The sequence below is a fragment of the Cnephaeus nilssonii genome (genome assembly GCF_951640355.1).
Source record: "Cnephaeus nilssonii genome assembly, chromosome: 2".
Classification (NCBI taxonomy): domain Eukaryota; kingdom Metazoa; phylum Chordata; class Mammalia; order Chiroptera; family Vespertilionidae; genus Cnephaeus; species Cnephaeus nilssonii.
In genome coordinates this window covers 104,400,491-104,417,973 of record NC_137073.1, presented here as the reverse complement: position 1 = coordinate 104,417,973, position 17,483 = coordinate 104,400,491, and the positions used below count along the sequence as shown (strand labels likewise).

General features: G+C 37.9%; 1 protein-coding gene across 1 annotated transcript in view; it reads right to left on the bottom strand.

The window, feature by feature from the left end:
• The window catches only part of HCN1 (hyperpolarization activated cyclic nucleotide gated potassium channel 1), a 313,423-nt gene that overhangs the window by 45,420 nt on the left and 250,520 nt on the right, over positions 1-17,483 (bottom strand). Inside the window, exon 5 of the mRNA XM_079800292.1 lies at positions 5,543-5,689. Within this exon, the coding sequence (XP_079656418.1) occupies positions 5,543-5,689 (147 nt within the window). The remainder of the gene's footprint in view (positions 1-5,542; positions 5,690-17,483) is intronic.

Below are 17,483 nucleotides of genomic sequence, written 5' to 3'. Positions count from 1 at the left end.
CATGTATTTTAGTGCACAGTGGAATGAGGGTCATTTTTTTTAAAAAGATGACATCACAGTCACCTTGTGGAATGTTGCCGATCCTCCTGGAGCAGGTGTGCCGGTTGGTCGCATACTCTAGCCCCAAGATCAACACACAAATGTACCTGCTGCTCAGAATCCTCACCACCATCAGGTGGCTCACACTCAGGTATGGATGGTGAAACCAGGAACATTTGTTTTATGAGCCACTGACAATATTCTAGTCAGACGGGCATAGCAATATAAGAAAAAAAATCATTTTCTATTGGGTTATAAAGATTGGACAGAGTATTTACACACCTCCTACAATGGTGCTCTACTGAAGTAGCCCTCACGCCCCACGCTAACTCTGCAATAAATCCCTAATGCATAAAACTAGAGGAAGTTCAAAAGAAAATACAAATGACCACATGCAAAATAGGACCTTCTGGCCTACGGTGCCTACATCAAACAAAATCACAGAGGACTCTACAGATGCCAGCATCTGTTTGTTAGATGTCAGAAACAACACTGCCCACAGCATAATCTGAAGTGATACCGAGACAGTTTTATGCACAGCACTGCATAGCTGTGGGTGTCACTTTCTTAGCCATCCAGCACCGTATTTGCTCTTTCCAAGCTCTAACAGTCAATGGTTCTTTGAGATGATTTGCCAAGTGTGAGATCCTTATTTAATTTGCCTTTGTTTATTTATTCAGCACGTATTTATTAAACAAAGTACTATCTATCTAGGGACTGGGATTATGGTGGCAGTTAAGAAAAAGTCCTGCTTTCTGGGATCCAGAGTCCATATAACAGAATGAACAATTAAGAAATAATGATAGAGGGGCTGCAAGACAGTAGAGCGATGTGTACACAAGAAAAAGGCTGATGTGATGAGAATGATGCGGGGAACTAGTTTAGATGACCTTCTCAGGGAAGGCCTCTATAAGGAGGTGACATTTGTGTTGAGATTTGAGCATTACAAATGAGCCAGGTTGAGGGCATTTCAGCAATTTGTCTCCAATGTAAGAATAAGGTAAAGCATCTAGTTTGTGCCACAGAAATGGAAATAGGAGAATGCTTTCAATAAAGCAGTGCTTTTGAGATATCTACTAACTGAATTCATTTGCAAATGCATGATACAAGACTTTTGCAAGGCTTTATAAAGTCACACACATTCATAATTCTTTCTGCCATTTTATACACTCAAAATTTTTTCATACTTAAAAGTCTTCAAAAACATTGAAAATAAAGTCTTGGGTATAAAACATAATGTGAACTTAATTGATTATAAATATAGAATGACATTCATATTCCTAAGCATTGCATTTTAGCTTCTCTATTTTTAAGCAATAGGCTTTTTTTGTGTAAGTTTTGGAGAGTCTGAAGGTAGGACTTTACCTTCACTTTTATACATTCCTGAGTATCCAGGCTGTATTAGCAAAAATCACTGCTCTTAAGTATGCATTAGGATCTGAAATTATGTGAAATACTTTCATAAAAATGAGACTTCCAGAAAATAAAGCATTTTAAGTTAAAAGTCTTATTACAAATATGATGGTTGTTGACTCAAAATTGTACGGACATGATCAGCAATTGTACATGGTGTGTGTATGTGTATACCAAGCACATCATATATTTCTACCTTCTGTCACAGGACATATATCAAAGAATCCAACTCTCCCTGAGTGTCCTAGTTTCACTAATCTGACATTTGTTGTATCAATCATTCAATGTCTTCTATGTGCCAGGTACCTTCTGACACGAGAGGCACAACAGTGACCAAGATACACCTTTGCATAAGTTTGTGCCTCATCTGCCAATTGGAATGCAGCTTTTGGAAGGTGGAATAATGTGTTTCACTATTTTCCAAATATGTCTCATGATCTGTCACTATGAGTTGAATATACTAGTAGCTGGTACATAGCACTCCAATGTAATAGGGAGCAAGATATATTCCCCATTGTTCTTATTGAACTTTTCTTCAGAAAACATGTCTGGCTTGTTTAGATTCAAGGTGTACTTGAATAATGACTTCTATGTCTCTGTGGATGCCTTTCCCTACTTTCCTATCTTGCTCATCCTGCTTCCTTACTAATAAATTCTTAATTCAGTATAACATTAAATTTAGGCTTTTGTGTGAGTCCAATGCCAGAAAAGCAAAGACTGAGGAGCAAATAAACAATTGGAGAACACTGTTTTCACCTTTTTAAGGTGTTAAGTGTGTGAGCATTTCATGCTTCCACTTCTAGGATCTCTATTTTATTAAGTAGCCTTGATTCTCACCCTGTTTTTCATTCTTAATTCTATTAAAGATCATTCACTCAGTACATATTTAATGAGTTCCTAGTATATAGTGGTCACTAGAGAGACAAAGATATTAAGATATGGTCTCTGCACTCAAGAAGCTTATAGTTTTGCCCTAGCCAGTGTGGCTCAGTATGGTCATCCCATGCACCTAAGATCATGGGTTCGATTCCTGGGGAGGCCACATAACCAGGTTGCAGGTTTGATCCCAGCTTGAGGTGCATAGGGGAGGCAACCGATCAATGTTTCTCTCTCACATTGATGTTTCTCTTTCTCACTCTCTCTCCCCCTCCATTCCTCTCTCTCCCTAAAATCAAGGAAAGCATGTCCTTGGGTGAGGATTAAAAAACATAAATAAAAAGTAGGAGCTCATAGTTTGAAAAGAGACAAACTGACAGATAAGGGTAATGACAGAGGAGTGGTCAGGGAGAATTTAGGAAGAATGTTGTGCCCTGCAAGAGTGTTTAATGAAAAGAAGAAGGTAAGCTGAGCAGAAGGGATTGAAGATAGAGAGAGTAGCATGAAGCAAAACAAAGGGGCAATCAATAGCATTCCCCTCTACCCCTCCCCCAAATTATTAATAATTCTCAGCTGATGAAGCAAGAATGTAAAGAAATGAAGATGGAGTCATGCCATGGAGCACTTTATGTGCCATGTCCAGAAGTTGGACTTTTCTTGCAGTGGATAGAAGGTCATGATTAGGTTCTAAGAACAGAGTAACATCGTTAAACTTGAGTTTTATATCAGTCTATAGTAGCCTTACATTTTTTTCCGCTGAGATGAAAGGCAGGGAGAAAAGTTGAGAGTGCACTTCAGCAGTTGAAGTAAAAGATGCTGAGATCCTGAACTATGACATTTGAAAATACAAGGAAAACAATGCATCACCACTTAATGATGGAACAGTTGCAGGAAATGAGGAAATGGGAATTATGCCTGTGGATGGCATTATGAGGGAAAATGAAAGTGGAATATTTCCTACTGAAGATCAGAATAAATGAAAGCATGGCAAGAGCAGGTAGTTAGTAAAACACATGATTAGGAACATTTTCTTGTTATCCTGATTTTATATTACATTGAGAATTTGTAGCACAGAGGAATGCTTTGCATTTAAGCATTCAAGTTCTTAGGGTTTATGTTATGCTCACTTTTTCTATCGTCTTTCTGTATTTCCTCCATAACATTTGATTCTGGAATCCTTACTTGTCCCTGCTCATTTAAAATAAATCCTTAGTTTTATTGTAGCCTCCTGTGTTTTGATCTGTCTTCATCCCTGATACTGTCTCTAGGATTACCTGTATCTCCCTGCTATGGCCTGACCCACCCTCCTTGGAATCTCTCCAGGCCTCAGAGAACCCAACCTGCTTCCAATGTCCTAAGATTCTGTCCCTCAGTGAAGGGGATTTGGATTTAATACAAATTCTGAAATCCAACCAAGAGAGAAAGCTAAGCATGTAAAGAGATTTAAAAACAAACAAATGATATCTTACTTTTTTTTTAAATATAAAAAGAATTGAGTTTTGTTTCCCAATGCAAAAAGATTTACATATTTCTATTTGATTGAGGACTTTATTGGGAATACAAGCTAATCATTAGCATAGCAGATATCCTGCACAGAAGGGCTAGGATGGGAGCTTAAGGGGCTTTATGTGATTTGATTTGGAATGGAAAGACAAAGTTTCAGAGCAGAGAAATGACCAGCTTGTAACCATAAAGGAAGATTAATCTGGCATTGGTGAAATTTTCAGTGGTAGAGAAAACAGACTAAAGGATGAAGGCAACTAGCTATGGTGCAGCTACTCCCTCTGAGAGGAACACAGTTAGGGTGATGGTATTGGGAAAGGAGACAAGGGTCTGCGCATAAGATGTTTACCGCAGTTAATTGATAGCATTTGGTGATTGATTGAATGTGAAGAGCGGGAAAAAATTCAAAGAAAGGACCAAAGTTTTATATTCCACATGAACGTGAGACAATGACTAAAACATTTATAGAGATTTCAAAAGATAATTGTCTCGGCATTGAACGATTACATTACTTTATGAAATAGCTTATCATACGTATGAGGCTGGGTGATATTATGTAGCTTTTAAGAAACTGGAGTTTATGGCAAGAACTTGGAGCTCATATTTACAGAATGGAAATGTGAGGTCAAATAAATAGAAGAGAGTACATTCAGAAAGGCAGAATGTCAAGTCAATGGCTCAGTAATGATTCAGTGCTTTAAGTTGCCCCTCCCCCCAAAAAAACACACACACAACTCAGATGTGTATTTTGTTAATAGTTTAAATGTTACCAACAAGGGCTCAAAAGCAAAGGCCTTGATTAACAGTTCATTGATAACTTTCAAAGGAACAGTTTTGGTAAAGATGTGATCAAATCACAATGCAAGGATTATATTGGGAATCTTTTAATAAGGTTGGTAGTAAAAGAAAGAAAATAGAACAAAGCATTGTAAGAAATATGAACATTAAAGAGAATATTCTTTCATCCAGGGGTGACCTGAACATTCTAGTAGGCAGAGGGGAGATTTCTGGGGAAGGATGAAAAGAAGATGCAAAGCAAAGAAGTGTTGTAATGAGGTTATAAGAAATTACTTGCATCAGGTGAGGTGAGTCTGTGAGTGAATCTAGGGGATGAACAGGAAAAATAAACATGGAAAAAGAGTGGAAATCAGAAAGATAAAGAAACAGTATGTAATAATGATATAAGAGGGTGGAAGATTGGGAAGATGTGGACAACCAGGACACATGAAGGAATTTTCATAACTGGGGATACAGAAATAAACAGTTCTGAGAATCATAATTAAAACAATTTCCAGTATTTACTTTAAATATATTTTTATTGATTTCAGAGAGGAAGGAAGAGGAAGAGAGATATAGAAACAATGAAGAGAGACAATCATTAATCGGCTGCCTCCTGCATGCCCCACATTGGGGATTGAGCCCGAAACCTGGGCATGTACCCTGACCAGGAATCAAACCATGACCTCCTGGTTCATAGGTTGATGTTCAACCACTGAGCCATGCCACCTGGGCAATTTCCAGTATGTTTTTTTAGCAATGAAAAACGTGTATGGGAAAAAATAATAAAGAATAAGGGCAAAAAATGATGTCTTATCATTTAATTCTAATATTTCTTTTGAGCAATGTGATAGCATGGACCTCTGGATTTCCCATCAACAGAGAAAGCAGACAATGACCACACACCAAGGAGGTCCAGGACTAGAAACCTTACCTCTCTCAGAGGATCGTTGAGTTCATTGAGAATATTTTCCTCATCAAAGATCTTGCCTTGGTATCTGTGTTCATAGTAATCATGAATCTTCTGACGCATATCAGCTGGCAACTTATGGAATGACATGTATTGTTCCACTTGCTTATACTGTAAGGAAAGGAAAAAAGAAGATGAAAAACCATTGTTCGGCTGAATGAGAAATCATTATGTTACTTTGCCATATTCAATAACACCTGAATAACAATAACAAAAAGAAGTAATTTTTTAAGGGCAAGGAACTCATGTACTAGGTTTTAATGTCACTATTCTGTGTCACATATTGTAGAAGGTATTTATTTAGGTAAATCTTTCCTGTAATAACCTGAGATGTTATGGCGAGAAGGCACGAAAGGATTTCAGAGTGAGTTTAAGGTTGTAGCCCCGGAAAAGCCAGTGATGGGGTAAAAATAAAATTTTTATACAAACACACACACACACACACACACACACACACACACACACACACACACATTCTTTTTTTTTTTTTTTAATTTCATTTTTAGCTGAGTTCCAAAAGAAGTATGAAGTTGCTCTTTGGGTCTTAATTTGGAGAAAGAATCTGGTAACTTTGGACAATACAAAAGTTTTATCTTAGACCTTACAGGGAAAGAGCAGACCTAATTCAATTTCGAACATCTAGGCAGAGAGCTTGGCAGCTGTTCGCAAGTCAAGAAACAGATGCCTTGCAAAGTAAGAGAATGTGTTCCGCTTCAATTTAGGACCCAGGAGAACATGAGGGTGAGACTAGATCCACCTAATTTCATAGCAGGAAGTTAACTCAGACAGTTAAGTTCATTTAACCAAGAAGTTCTTCAACTTGGGTATTTGGGTGGGGTTGTTGTTCTTTGGGAATGCAGATTTTCAGGCTTAACTCTGAGATGATTCCTTTGATGTACAGGCTCTTGTACACACATGCTCACATACACACACAGAGTCACCATTTTTTTTTAACATCCCTGCTAGTTAAACAGGACATGGTAGCACCAATGTTACCTGGGAGCTTATTAGAAGGGGATTTCAGGCTTTACCCCAGATCTATGAAATCAGCATCTACATCTTAAAAGGACCCCAGATGACTCATCACTTTTACATTTGAAAAATGCCTTTAATATTTCAAAAACAGGTAGTTATGATGCCATACTTGGAAAAAAAAGAGTTAAAGCTCTCAAAATTAGTTTCATTGTACAGAAATAAAATTGATAATAAAAATAAAATAGTAAGTAATAAAACCAGATAAAGATACTGGAATATGATTCTTCCCTTAAACAAAACACATTTGATGTATTATCATGGAAAGTTTTTTCTCAGATCTACCATATAACAGAGTTCAGTCTAGAAAATCTGGGTCTTCTGCCTCCTTGTCTGCACTTACTGTGATTATAATTGCAATTGATAACAGACACAGCTAATGAATAACAGCAATTGAATTCCTTCAATTTTCCCACATACTTCCCTTACATATAAAGTTCATATTATTTGAATGTTCCCTTTGAGAGATTAGTATCGTCTAATGAAATACAATTTTGTCATGAGAATTCCTTTATTTGGTCACCAGATTATCCCCTTGAAGTATTGAAGCCCACAAATGAATATATATATATATATGAAGCAACTAGATTACGATTTAAGCATTTTGAATTTTAGGCACCGATGCTGTCACAGCCATTGTTTATAAATGGCTTCTAGTATGTACCCGAGAAGTACAGGGTTAATATTTCCCAAAGAGCTCACAATCCATATTCCTGCCTAACCTCTGTACGCTAGCTCACTTCTGGAAACCTGGATTCGGTCTGCGGGGCCCTCACCAGCTGGTCCATAGGAAAGCAACTCCCATGGCCTTCTCTACGGACCGCTCTGGAGGGTGAAGCTGATTTGCAACTGTTCTGGAAATGCTCTATCTTTATTTATGGAGACATTTCTGTGCCTAGTTTTTACTCTTAGACAAAAAGGGGGCAGTGGAATATGTGATGGACTTTTCAGGTCTAAAATGCCACTGGAGACCCCCATGGTTAACTTCTGCATTAATGACTTACAATTAACTTACTTGATTTTGATACCATTGTAATTAACCTAGTTATTAATACCAGGAAAAGAGCAAAGGGAAGGCCAAATATTATAGACATATCATTTGGGTAATTTTGCCAGGAAGCTAAAGCTTTACTCTTCCCAGGGAGCCACTGGTCTATTCCCTGCAGATCGCTGGGGCAAGGAACTGTAGAAGGAGGAGAACAGACACATGCCCAGTGGAGTTGGGGTGGCATTGGGAAGGTATTTGCTTGTCAGTCACACCTGCGAACAGGTCATTGGCCAGAATGGGCGTGGCCATGGCAGGGCATGAAATTTGGGATATTTAATCTGTCACACATTGGAATTCGTGGAGTGTAACACTTGACTCCTGCCTTGTGGGGCTCTATTACTCCTCTTCTTGACACTGACCTACATGACCCATGATCATGTTGACCCCCCACACACTGAACTAATGGACTGTAACTAGCCTGATGCTGACCTGGACCCGGCTGCAACATGGAATGGAAACTCTGGACACTGGCTTTGCTTTTAACTTTACTCAACCCCCAGCTACACTTCTATGACTGGAATGGGACTTTGGAAACCCAGGGGTGTCATTCCACAAATAAAAACCACTCATCCTCCCATGCAAGTCTCAGAAAATTCTTTTCCTCAAGATATCATAAGGACCCCACACTCAGCACCCAGTGGGGAAGAGGACAACCAATTTCCCTGATAACAGTTTAACTAGTCTGGCTCAACTAGATCAAAAGCTATGGGAGCTTCGTGGGTGAGCGCTCCCCAAACCAAGGCTCCCTGCACAGATCCTGATGGAAGAAACCAGAGACAGCTCACCCCAGGTGCTCACCCACGGGGAGCTCACTCTGAGAAAGGCGTTGGCTTCTGATGCTTATTTGTGTCTCTTTCTCTGCTGTGTGGTCCCTTTGCTTTTAAACAAAAGCCTCCTATGAGCAAGTCTGGCATCTGATGTGTCCTGTCAAACACCCGGACTTGGGAAAATAAAACAGCGTCAGACAATAGGACCACTACAGCTTGGACACTGACTACAGTGATGAAAGTCCTTTCCGTTCTGGCCAAATAAAGAATTCACTACCAGCCGGTGTCCAGCAGTCTCTGCTTACCCTTCTCAACAAGCTTCCTGCCCAAACACTGCTTGGAGTAGTGAGAATTTTCAACCTTAGAACACAGAGCTCTAGATTTCTCAATTCTTTGTTCGCATCTTAGGGGTGTAAGAGGCAGTGTTAACATTTAACCATGAGGTATTCATTTGGAGGAAATCTGCATCTATGTTCGAAGGCCTAGTCATCTAGAGGAAAAATTAGCTGCTCCATGTCTGTCTCTGGAATTGGAAAACGAATCCTTGATTAGCTGCATACAAATATCACATGTGAAACTTATTTTATTTTTAAGGCAAGTCGGCGTTGGTTGAAATCCAGTTCTTTTCCTTACAAAATTCATTGCATCCCTTTAGGCTTCAGTGTCCTAATCTTCAGCGAAAGGGTGTTAGGCCAAACGATCTACCTTGTTCCTTCAGAACAAAATTTCTATAGGTATTTCTTGTCATTTATTCATACTGAGCCAAGTTTGATTTCTGAGCCTATACTATGCATTTTAACCATTCACTGACATGGGAATTATTGATCTAACAAATGTTAATTGATTGCTGTGTGCTAATGGTTCAAAAGGGGGCAGTTGTCAAATAACAGTACCACCTGGGACATTAGAAAGGCACATTTGTATTCTCCACTTGGTCCTACTGAATTAGAATTGCAAACTCTAAGCAGTTTGTGTTTTAACAGACTCTCAATTCACTAAAATATCAGAACCACTTCGATATGCCAACTACTGTGCTATCTTAGGACATAAGGAAACACTCTGAGTGAGAGTAAGGAAAGAAAAGAAATTCAGTTTTGATAAGTTAAGGTTAAGATGCCCACGGCCCATCCTCATGCATACCTATGGGTCAGATACTCAGGACAGAAAATACACATAGTTGATGACTCAGGGGTCACTAAGGAAAAAGGGGTCAAACAAGGAGAGAAAAGACAAAAAGTAGAACCTACATTTTAAAAGCAGTAGAGTCATGGAGATTGATCAAGGTAAGGGAACTGACATTTGCCAGCAAGATATGCAAGCAGAACCCAATAAAAATGATTAGCACAACCCGAAGAAGGACAAAGTATTGAGAGAGGAATGCTCAAAAGGAATATGCCCTAAGTAAAGCGGTATTGGACATTGCCCAGTGAATTTGGAAATGAGGTAGTAATCCTCCTCAGAACTAACAGAATAGTCTTTTGATACCCAAATATCATTGTATACACTGAAGATGACTAGAAGATAGGAATCACAAGTTATACTCTTAATTTTATTACAAGAACAAATGACATAATAATAAAAATTAGTAAGTTAAGTCAGCTGGAGCTCTTAGTTTATGATTCTAACTCTAGTCTTCAAATCTATAAAACATTTCACAGAAGTAGTTAACTTTTTACTGAAGTCTGTCTCTCAGAATGCATGGAATTACTGTACAACAATGTGCTTTCTGGAATCTCAGGAGATTTTTTACAACGTAGCCCATGCTGACAGCAAACACTTAACCTGTGGGATGTCTCTGTGTAACTTGAGATGGCAACAATAATTGTCATTGCATCACTTTTTAAAGTTTTTATATAGGGAGACTCCAAATGATTCTAGAAATAATGATTATAGGTCATTGCCACCAATGAGCCTCCTTGGCAGAGAGCAGCCAAGATTTTGGAGATGACAGTGATTGCTCCCAGGTAACCGAAGACTGGACTACTTCCTTCTTTTTATTATTTAGCTTGCCTTGAAAATGACCAGATTCCAAAACGTTTTCCAAAAGTCAGGGTAGCTCTGTTTAAGACTTAACTAAGCAAGTAATTGAAAAAACAAAAATAATGACAGGTCAGTGTATTTAAGAATTAGAAGAAAATGCTTAATTACCAAGTAAATAAATTATTCCTATAAAACACTCTTAGAAAGTTAGTTTAGTAATCTATGTATATATAAAACCAAACGATTGGTCGACCTGTCGCTATGACACGCTCTGACCACCAGGGGGCAAACACTCAATGCAGGAGCTGCCCCCTGGTAGTCAGTGTGCTCCCACAGCCAACCTCCCGTGCCGGCCAACCTCCCATGGTCCCTCCCCCCGGCCAGCCGGCCCTGATCGGCCCCGATTGGGACTGGGTGAGACAGCCCCTCTGGGCTCCAATTGCCAGCCAGGCCGAGGGACCCCACCCATGCACGAATTCATGCACCAGGCCTCTAGTTTTAGAATAAAAGTCAAGAATATAGATGATTTCTAGAAATTGAAACATTCATTATCATTATAATAGAGTTTAAATCTGTGCTTGAGTATTTTAAAATCCTTTAGAGTGTTTTACTGCTCTAAATGGCTTTGATTTTTATTACTGCATTTTTTCCAAGTGTGTGTGCATATGAAAGTTATTGTGATTGTTAATTACAGATTTACAGATTGACACACTGTGGTAACCTAATCACACTCTCATTTGTCAATAGGATCATTTAAAACATAATGTGCTATCTAAACACTCTTTTTTAAAATTAAATTTATTGGAGTGACATTGGTTAATAGGATCATAATAGGTAGGTTTCAAGACACTACCTCATACATGTTAGAATGACTATTATCAACAAGACAGGTAATGACAAGTGCTGGAGAGGTTGTGGAGAAAATAGAAGCCTCATTCACTGCTGGCAGGAATGTAGAATGGTACAGCCACTATGGAAAACAGTATGGAGGTTCCTTTAAACACTCTTATTTAACACCCCAACAATTTCTTTCACTCACAGATGATGACCTTACCTAAAATTTTAAAAAGAAGTAGAAGCTTTCCAACAAGAACATCTATTAACTCATTTAGAAAGATACCTGTTTTTTCTTCTTGCTCTTATAACTATGAAAAAAGTGTCTTTCCTCTCATTTGAAGTTAATCTTTCAACTATGTTAAAAGATTAGCCCTCCTCAGGAACATTACCCTGTGTGCTATAGTATCTATCTTACAACTTCATCTTTCTCTGTACGTATTGGTTCTAGCCAAATAGCTTTCAAATATACTTGCCTTTCATTTCAAAGAATAACAACAACAATAATAATAAGTAATTCTTAGATATTACAAACTATTTTCCAGGCACTCAACTAAACAGTTTATTCATGTTTGCTCATTTAATCCTCACAACAACCTTATAAGATTGTATCATTATATTCACTTTACAGATGATGAAGCTGAGGCACAGAGGATTTAAATAACTTGTGTAAAGTCACACAGCTAATCAGAGTTGAAGTGAGGATTTGAACCTAGGCCATCTGGATTCAGTTTGTGCTCTTATTCATTACCTGATATTCCTGTCTTCAAAAAAAAAAAAAAAAAAAAAAAAGGATCTCAATTGAGCATAAGCAACCCTAAATCTACCACCCAATTTTTTTTCCTTCCCTTTCTCAACCAATTTCTTAAAAAAGTGGTCTATACTCATTATCTCACTGTCTATTCCTCTTAGAACTTTAAACACAGATTCATAGCTTCCATTCCTTCTACTCCACTAATACTCTTACATTTAAATGGTTTCCCAATGATTACCATGATAATTACATGCTTTGTAAAGATACTCTTATTTGGTATGAACAGCAATGGACACTAGTAGCTGACCCTGCTGATGCCCCATGTAAACCCCTGTCATTGCCAGGTAGCCACCTCTAACTTCAACTATACCTATGCTGGATAGTCCATCTCAGGGTTTCTGCCTGAGAACTTTCTGAGAAATTTAGAAAACTTGCTCAGCTTAAGGTAGAGTTGCATGGAAGTTTGAGAATGGGGGAAATGTAGGTAATACTACCCAGAGTAACATTCAATCAATGAGAAATTGGAGTCTCCAGATTTATGTCATAGCCTCCCCTCCTTCAGGTGGATTCTGCATCTTTCCTCGAGGGCATCAGTGGGACCAAGTCCACTTGTCTATGTTGGAGAACAACTCAATCAAATATACTTCATTGGCTTTACCCAAGTCTTACTCTTTGTGCTCCCCATTCTGCTTCACGGAGAATTCTGCTTCTTAGAATTATTCCCCAATAAATTACCTGCGCCCAAATCCTTTTCTTGTGCTCTTTTAGGAGAACCTAAATTAAGACAACATTATTATTGATCCCTTCCTTCAGAAGGGATCTTAGCCCCTGGCTTCTATCTTCTTGCTTCCTCTTTCCTCTCTGGTTGCTTTCTGTAGTCTTATTTGTTGACGTCTCTTTATATGTTGGTGTTTCAAAGGCCTATCCTTACAGACTTTTAAAAATATTTGATCTCACATATTTTCCTTGAGTAAGCTTTCCCTCACCTGACTTTAGTTACTATCATATACTACTGATTTCCAACCAATAACCCTAGCAGAGATTGATCTCCAGACTCATCTGTCCATCTTCTACTTGAGCATCCACCTTTGAAACATGTCTCAAAGCACATCAAACACAACATGCCCCCAACTGAGGTCATCTCCTTTCTCCCCCACACCTTCTCTGTCCAACCAACAGCCTAAGCTGTAGATCTGGTTTAGAGGATAATCATCTCCCTGTTTCCAACACATTTTACCTTTCTTCTCCATACATTAACCACTTTGCCACTTTTGGAGTCCACTTTCTATGAGTATTTTTCCCTACCACCTGGCTTGACTCAAACTTTAATGAACATTCAGATAACCTGGGGATCTCACTAGCATGAAGATCCCTATTCAGGATGGGTGATGCTGGAACTGAGATGTGGCATTTCTAACAATATCCTAGATCAGTGATGGCGAACCTATGACACACGTGTCAGCACTGACACTTGTAGCCATTTTTGATGACACGCGGCCGCTAAGGCGACCGCATGCCAAGGATGAAACATTTGCTGCTCCTGAGGATGAAACATTTGCGAAATAATGTTTTTTCCTCAAAGTGACACACTATCCGAGTTATGCTCAGTTTTTTGGCGAAGTTTGACATACCAAGCTCAAAAGGTTGCCCATCACTGTCCTAGATGATGCTTATGCCAGTTATCAGAAACTCACAGTAGAGCCGTCTCGATTAGATTAGGTGGGCCATTTACCAGGTAGTATCCCTCCACACCAAGCCTACACCCTGGCTCTTTTCCCACTATCATAATTGCTTATTAAGTTTTCTATATTCTCCACTAGAGCACAAGCATCTTGAACTGTATTTTCACTGATGTATCTCTATTTTCTAATACAGTGACTCACATATAGTAGCTGTTCAATATTTGCTGGATTAGTTATATATGTTCTAAAATATCTTTTTTTTGTAAATGAATATCATTAGTCTTGATTGGGAATCAGATTTAAATTACATTTTGAAGTACTACCAACATGTCATCAAACAGTTTTGTGTGATAAGACCAAATATATGTAAAACATTTAAATTCCTTACTTCTTTTTTAAAAAAATCTAATTATTCATTAGAAAGAAAAATCAAACACCTATTAATTGTGACAAAAATGTCTATCCCCCTTTCTCCTCAGGAGTATAATATGCCTTATTTGAAGTAGTTTAAAGATCTATAACTTAGTTCATTGACTTGACTTTAAATGAATTGTCATTTAATTTTTAAAAATTAGATGCTGAAGGACAAAGTGTTTCCTAAACTATGAAGTCTGCTAGTCATAAATCTAGAGGTAATATTTCACACCAAGATTAAATTGTATAGGCTACCCATGATTACAGCTTTTATCCTAATAATTTGGGTTAGTGTAATTAAAATGGTATACATTTTTAAAAAATTGTGTGCTTTGAATGTTGTCACATTATGTCCTTTGTGTGTGTGTGTGTGTGTGTGTGTGTGTGTGTGTGTGTAAAATTATTCAATGAAAGATGATAGTTTGGTCTTTAATCCTGCACTGGAAAGATATATTCACTCTCTGTAATAGAACTGAACATTTCTTTCACCAATGCCCTCTTTCTACCACCCTTAACCATTTAAAAATGTTTTTATTGATTTTAGAGGGAGGAAGGGAGAGGGAGAGAGGGATAGAAACTTTAATGATAAGGAAGAATCACTGATCTGCTGCCTCCTGCATAACTCCTACTGGGAATTGAGCCTGCAATCTGGGCATGTGCCCTGACCTGGAATCAAACTATGACATCTTGGTTCATGGGTTGAAACTCAACCACTGAGCCCCACCAGCTGGGCCTCAACCAATTCTTTAAGCTTTCAGTGATGGGTGGTAAATTATTTACATAAGCCCTGTATAATTATGTGCATTAAAAAGATTAATACTTTGAAACTAAGGATGTCATTTAAAATATCATGGACATTCTTCATTATTTTTGGTCAAAATATTTCTTAGCATTAGTAACAGCTTGATTTGCTTTTGGAAGTCTCTTGTTTTTTAATATAACTGTTTCTATTCACTGTCCATGGCTTTCCAAATTTAAAGCAACTGCATATCTGAGGATAAACAATAATAACTAAGAGTAAATATCATCTGGAGAATAATTAAAAGATGACAATGAATTAAAGATTCATCGCCATGGAGAAACAACATATCTGATGAAGAAAGAAGCTTTTACAATACTTAAAATGAGTACTCCTCTGTGTTAGTTTGTTTTTCAAAAGTGAGTAATTTTAACAAAGACTAATCCCATCTATACAAATTAAAAGCATGATTTTCGTTAAGAGCATAATATATAACAAGCTTGAAACAGATGTGATTATAGTACTTATCATGTCTGACATGATGTGCTATTGAGAAGCAATGAAGCAGCACAAATGTATATTAAACACAGCCAGTCAAAACCCACGTTTCAGACCTGAGTATTGATCAGGTGTTAGTCTTACATGGAACAATTTAAAACCCATGTTAACCCACTGGGGAAGTTACAATATGTACTAACTCTGACAACCTTAGGAAATATCTACCAGAGAGTAAGGGGATGTTAGGAGAAAGTGCTAAGTACTCTGCAGAATGAGAAGAAGCATAGAGGTCTTGTTTAAGCAAGGTCAAATTTTAACAAAAGGTGAATATTGTCAGTTGATTTAAAAAGAAAATACACACAAACATACATACATATGTTTGTATTTTATGAATATACTTATCAACATACAGAAATATGGATTCCTGAATATAAGTGTACAAAGTGGTTTTTAGTGCCAGCATCATAACATCATGATTAATAATACTAGGGAAAAGAGATACTTTCAGAAAACCAGTCATGGAATTTATAGTAAAAGGAAAGGATCTGAACCTTATAAACTCAAACACTATGAAACTAGTAGTCATGGGTTAATAAAAAATAAGACATCGTAAGTTCCACCATACATTTCCTGGAGTGCTGAGAGAAGACAACGCCTTCCAATTTAACTAGCATAAATTCGAAAGTGCCTTGTTAAAGTTAGAACCATTTAGCAAGAGTACAAAACAAGCTTGCAAGAGAAACATCTTAGCAGCAGGTGAGAGCAGCTGTTCACTAAAATATAAGGCACCTTCTGCAAGGCCAGCGGTGTCAGCCACCATATGAAGATGAGTCAAGACCTATGTGTTATTGGGCAGGGAATGGACTGGCTGTTACTGGCCAAGCAAAGTGAAGAGGTAGATCCAAGAAAGGGACCAATGAGCCACTGGATACCCACAGTCAAAGCCAGGTAAGCAGAGACAGCAAAGCGAAGGAGTTTCGAATCCCGTTCCACTCTATCATATGGTGGGTAAAGGGGCCAGGGGTTCACATTGCTTCTAATAATCAGCAAGATTTTTTTGTTAATTTATTTTGATAGGACAAGTACAGCTTTTGTTTCACTTAGTAAGTATTTATGGCCTTAAGGTGTATTTTCTCAAAATAAAATGAGGCTTCAAGATGGTAACACTATTTATTTTTTCTTTTCTTTTCTTGGGCTGAATGACCTTAAGGAGGCGCACTTGATCAAGAGTCATTGCTAATGGGTATCTTTTTAGCTAGATGGGTAGCCAGCCATTTTCCTACAGTTTAGTTGGGAAGTAAGACATTACAATAGAAATGATAAGTGATAGAGGAATTGGAAAAATACTCTAGTGCCCCACTTCTCTTCATAATCAATAGTCATCGATGGAGAATGTTGTCAGCTTTGAGTTTCCTAGATTTCAATAATAGTATATGTTCACTGAGAAGTCTTAAAAGTATATCTGCAGTCTAGACCTCTTTCAATCAGATTCTTTATGTTCAATTACCCGATTGGTATCTCCTATTGGATGTGTAATTAGGAGCTGACAGTTGACACATACAAGGCTGAATCCTCCCCCAAACCTCCTATCACCATAGAATAGCTCATGGCTGCATATCACATAATGATGACTTTCTACCAGTAGCTGAGATTGGAAACATTGCATTGCTTTTGCCATATCTCTTTCTCTTATACACTACTTCTGTCAGTGAATTTTATTCTATGCACATATTTTTTAATTTATATCTTTGTTAAAGTTTAATTTACATAGAGTAAAAATTCTCATTTTAAATGTACATTTTCATAAGCAATCAAGTTTTAGAACATTTCCATCATTCCCCAAAGTTCCCTCATTCTCTGGGTGGTTATCCCACTTCCCCACCACTGATCCCAGGAAACTTCTGATCTATTTTGTGTCACTTGCTTTGCCTTTTCTAGAATTGTAAATAAATGGAACAATATCATCTTCAATCTTCGGCCTCTGGCAGTTTTTCACTTAGCATGATGTCTCCAAGATATATCCATGTTGCATATATCAGTATATAATCTTGTAATGTTTCTATTGCTGAGTAATATTTCTGGATCTTTTATAATATACTAGAGGCCCAATGCACGAAATATATGCAAGAGTAGGCCTTCCTTCTCCCGGCTGCCAGC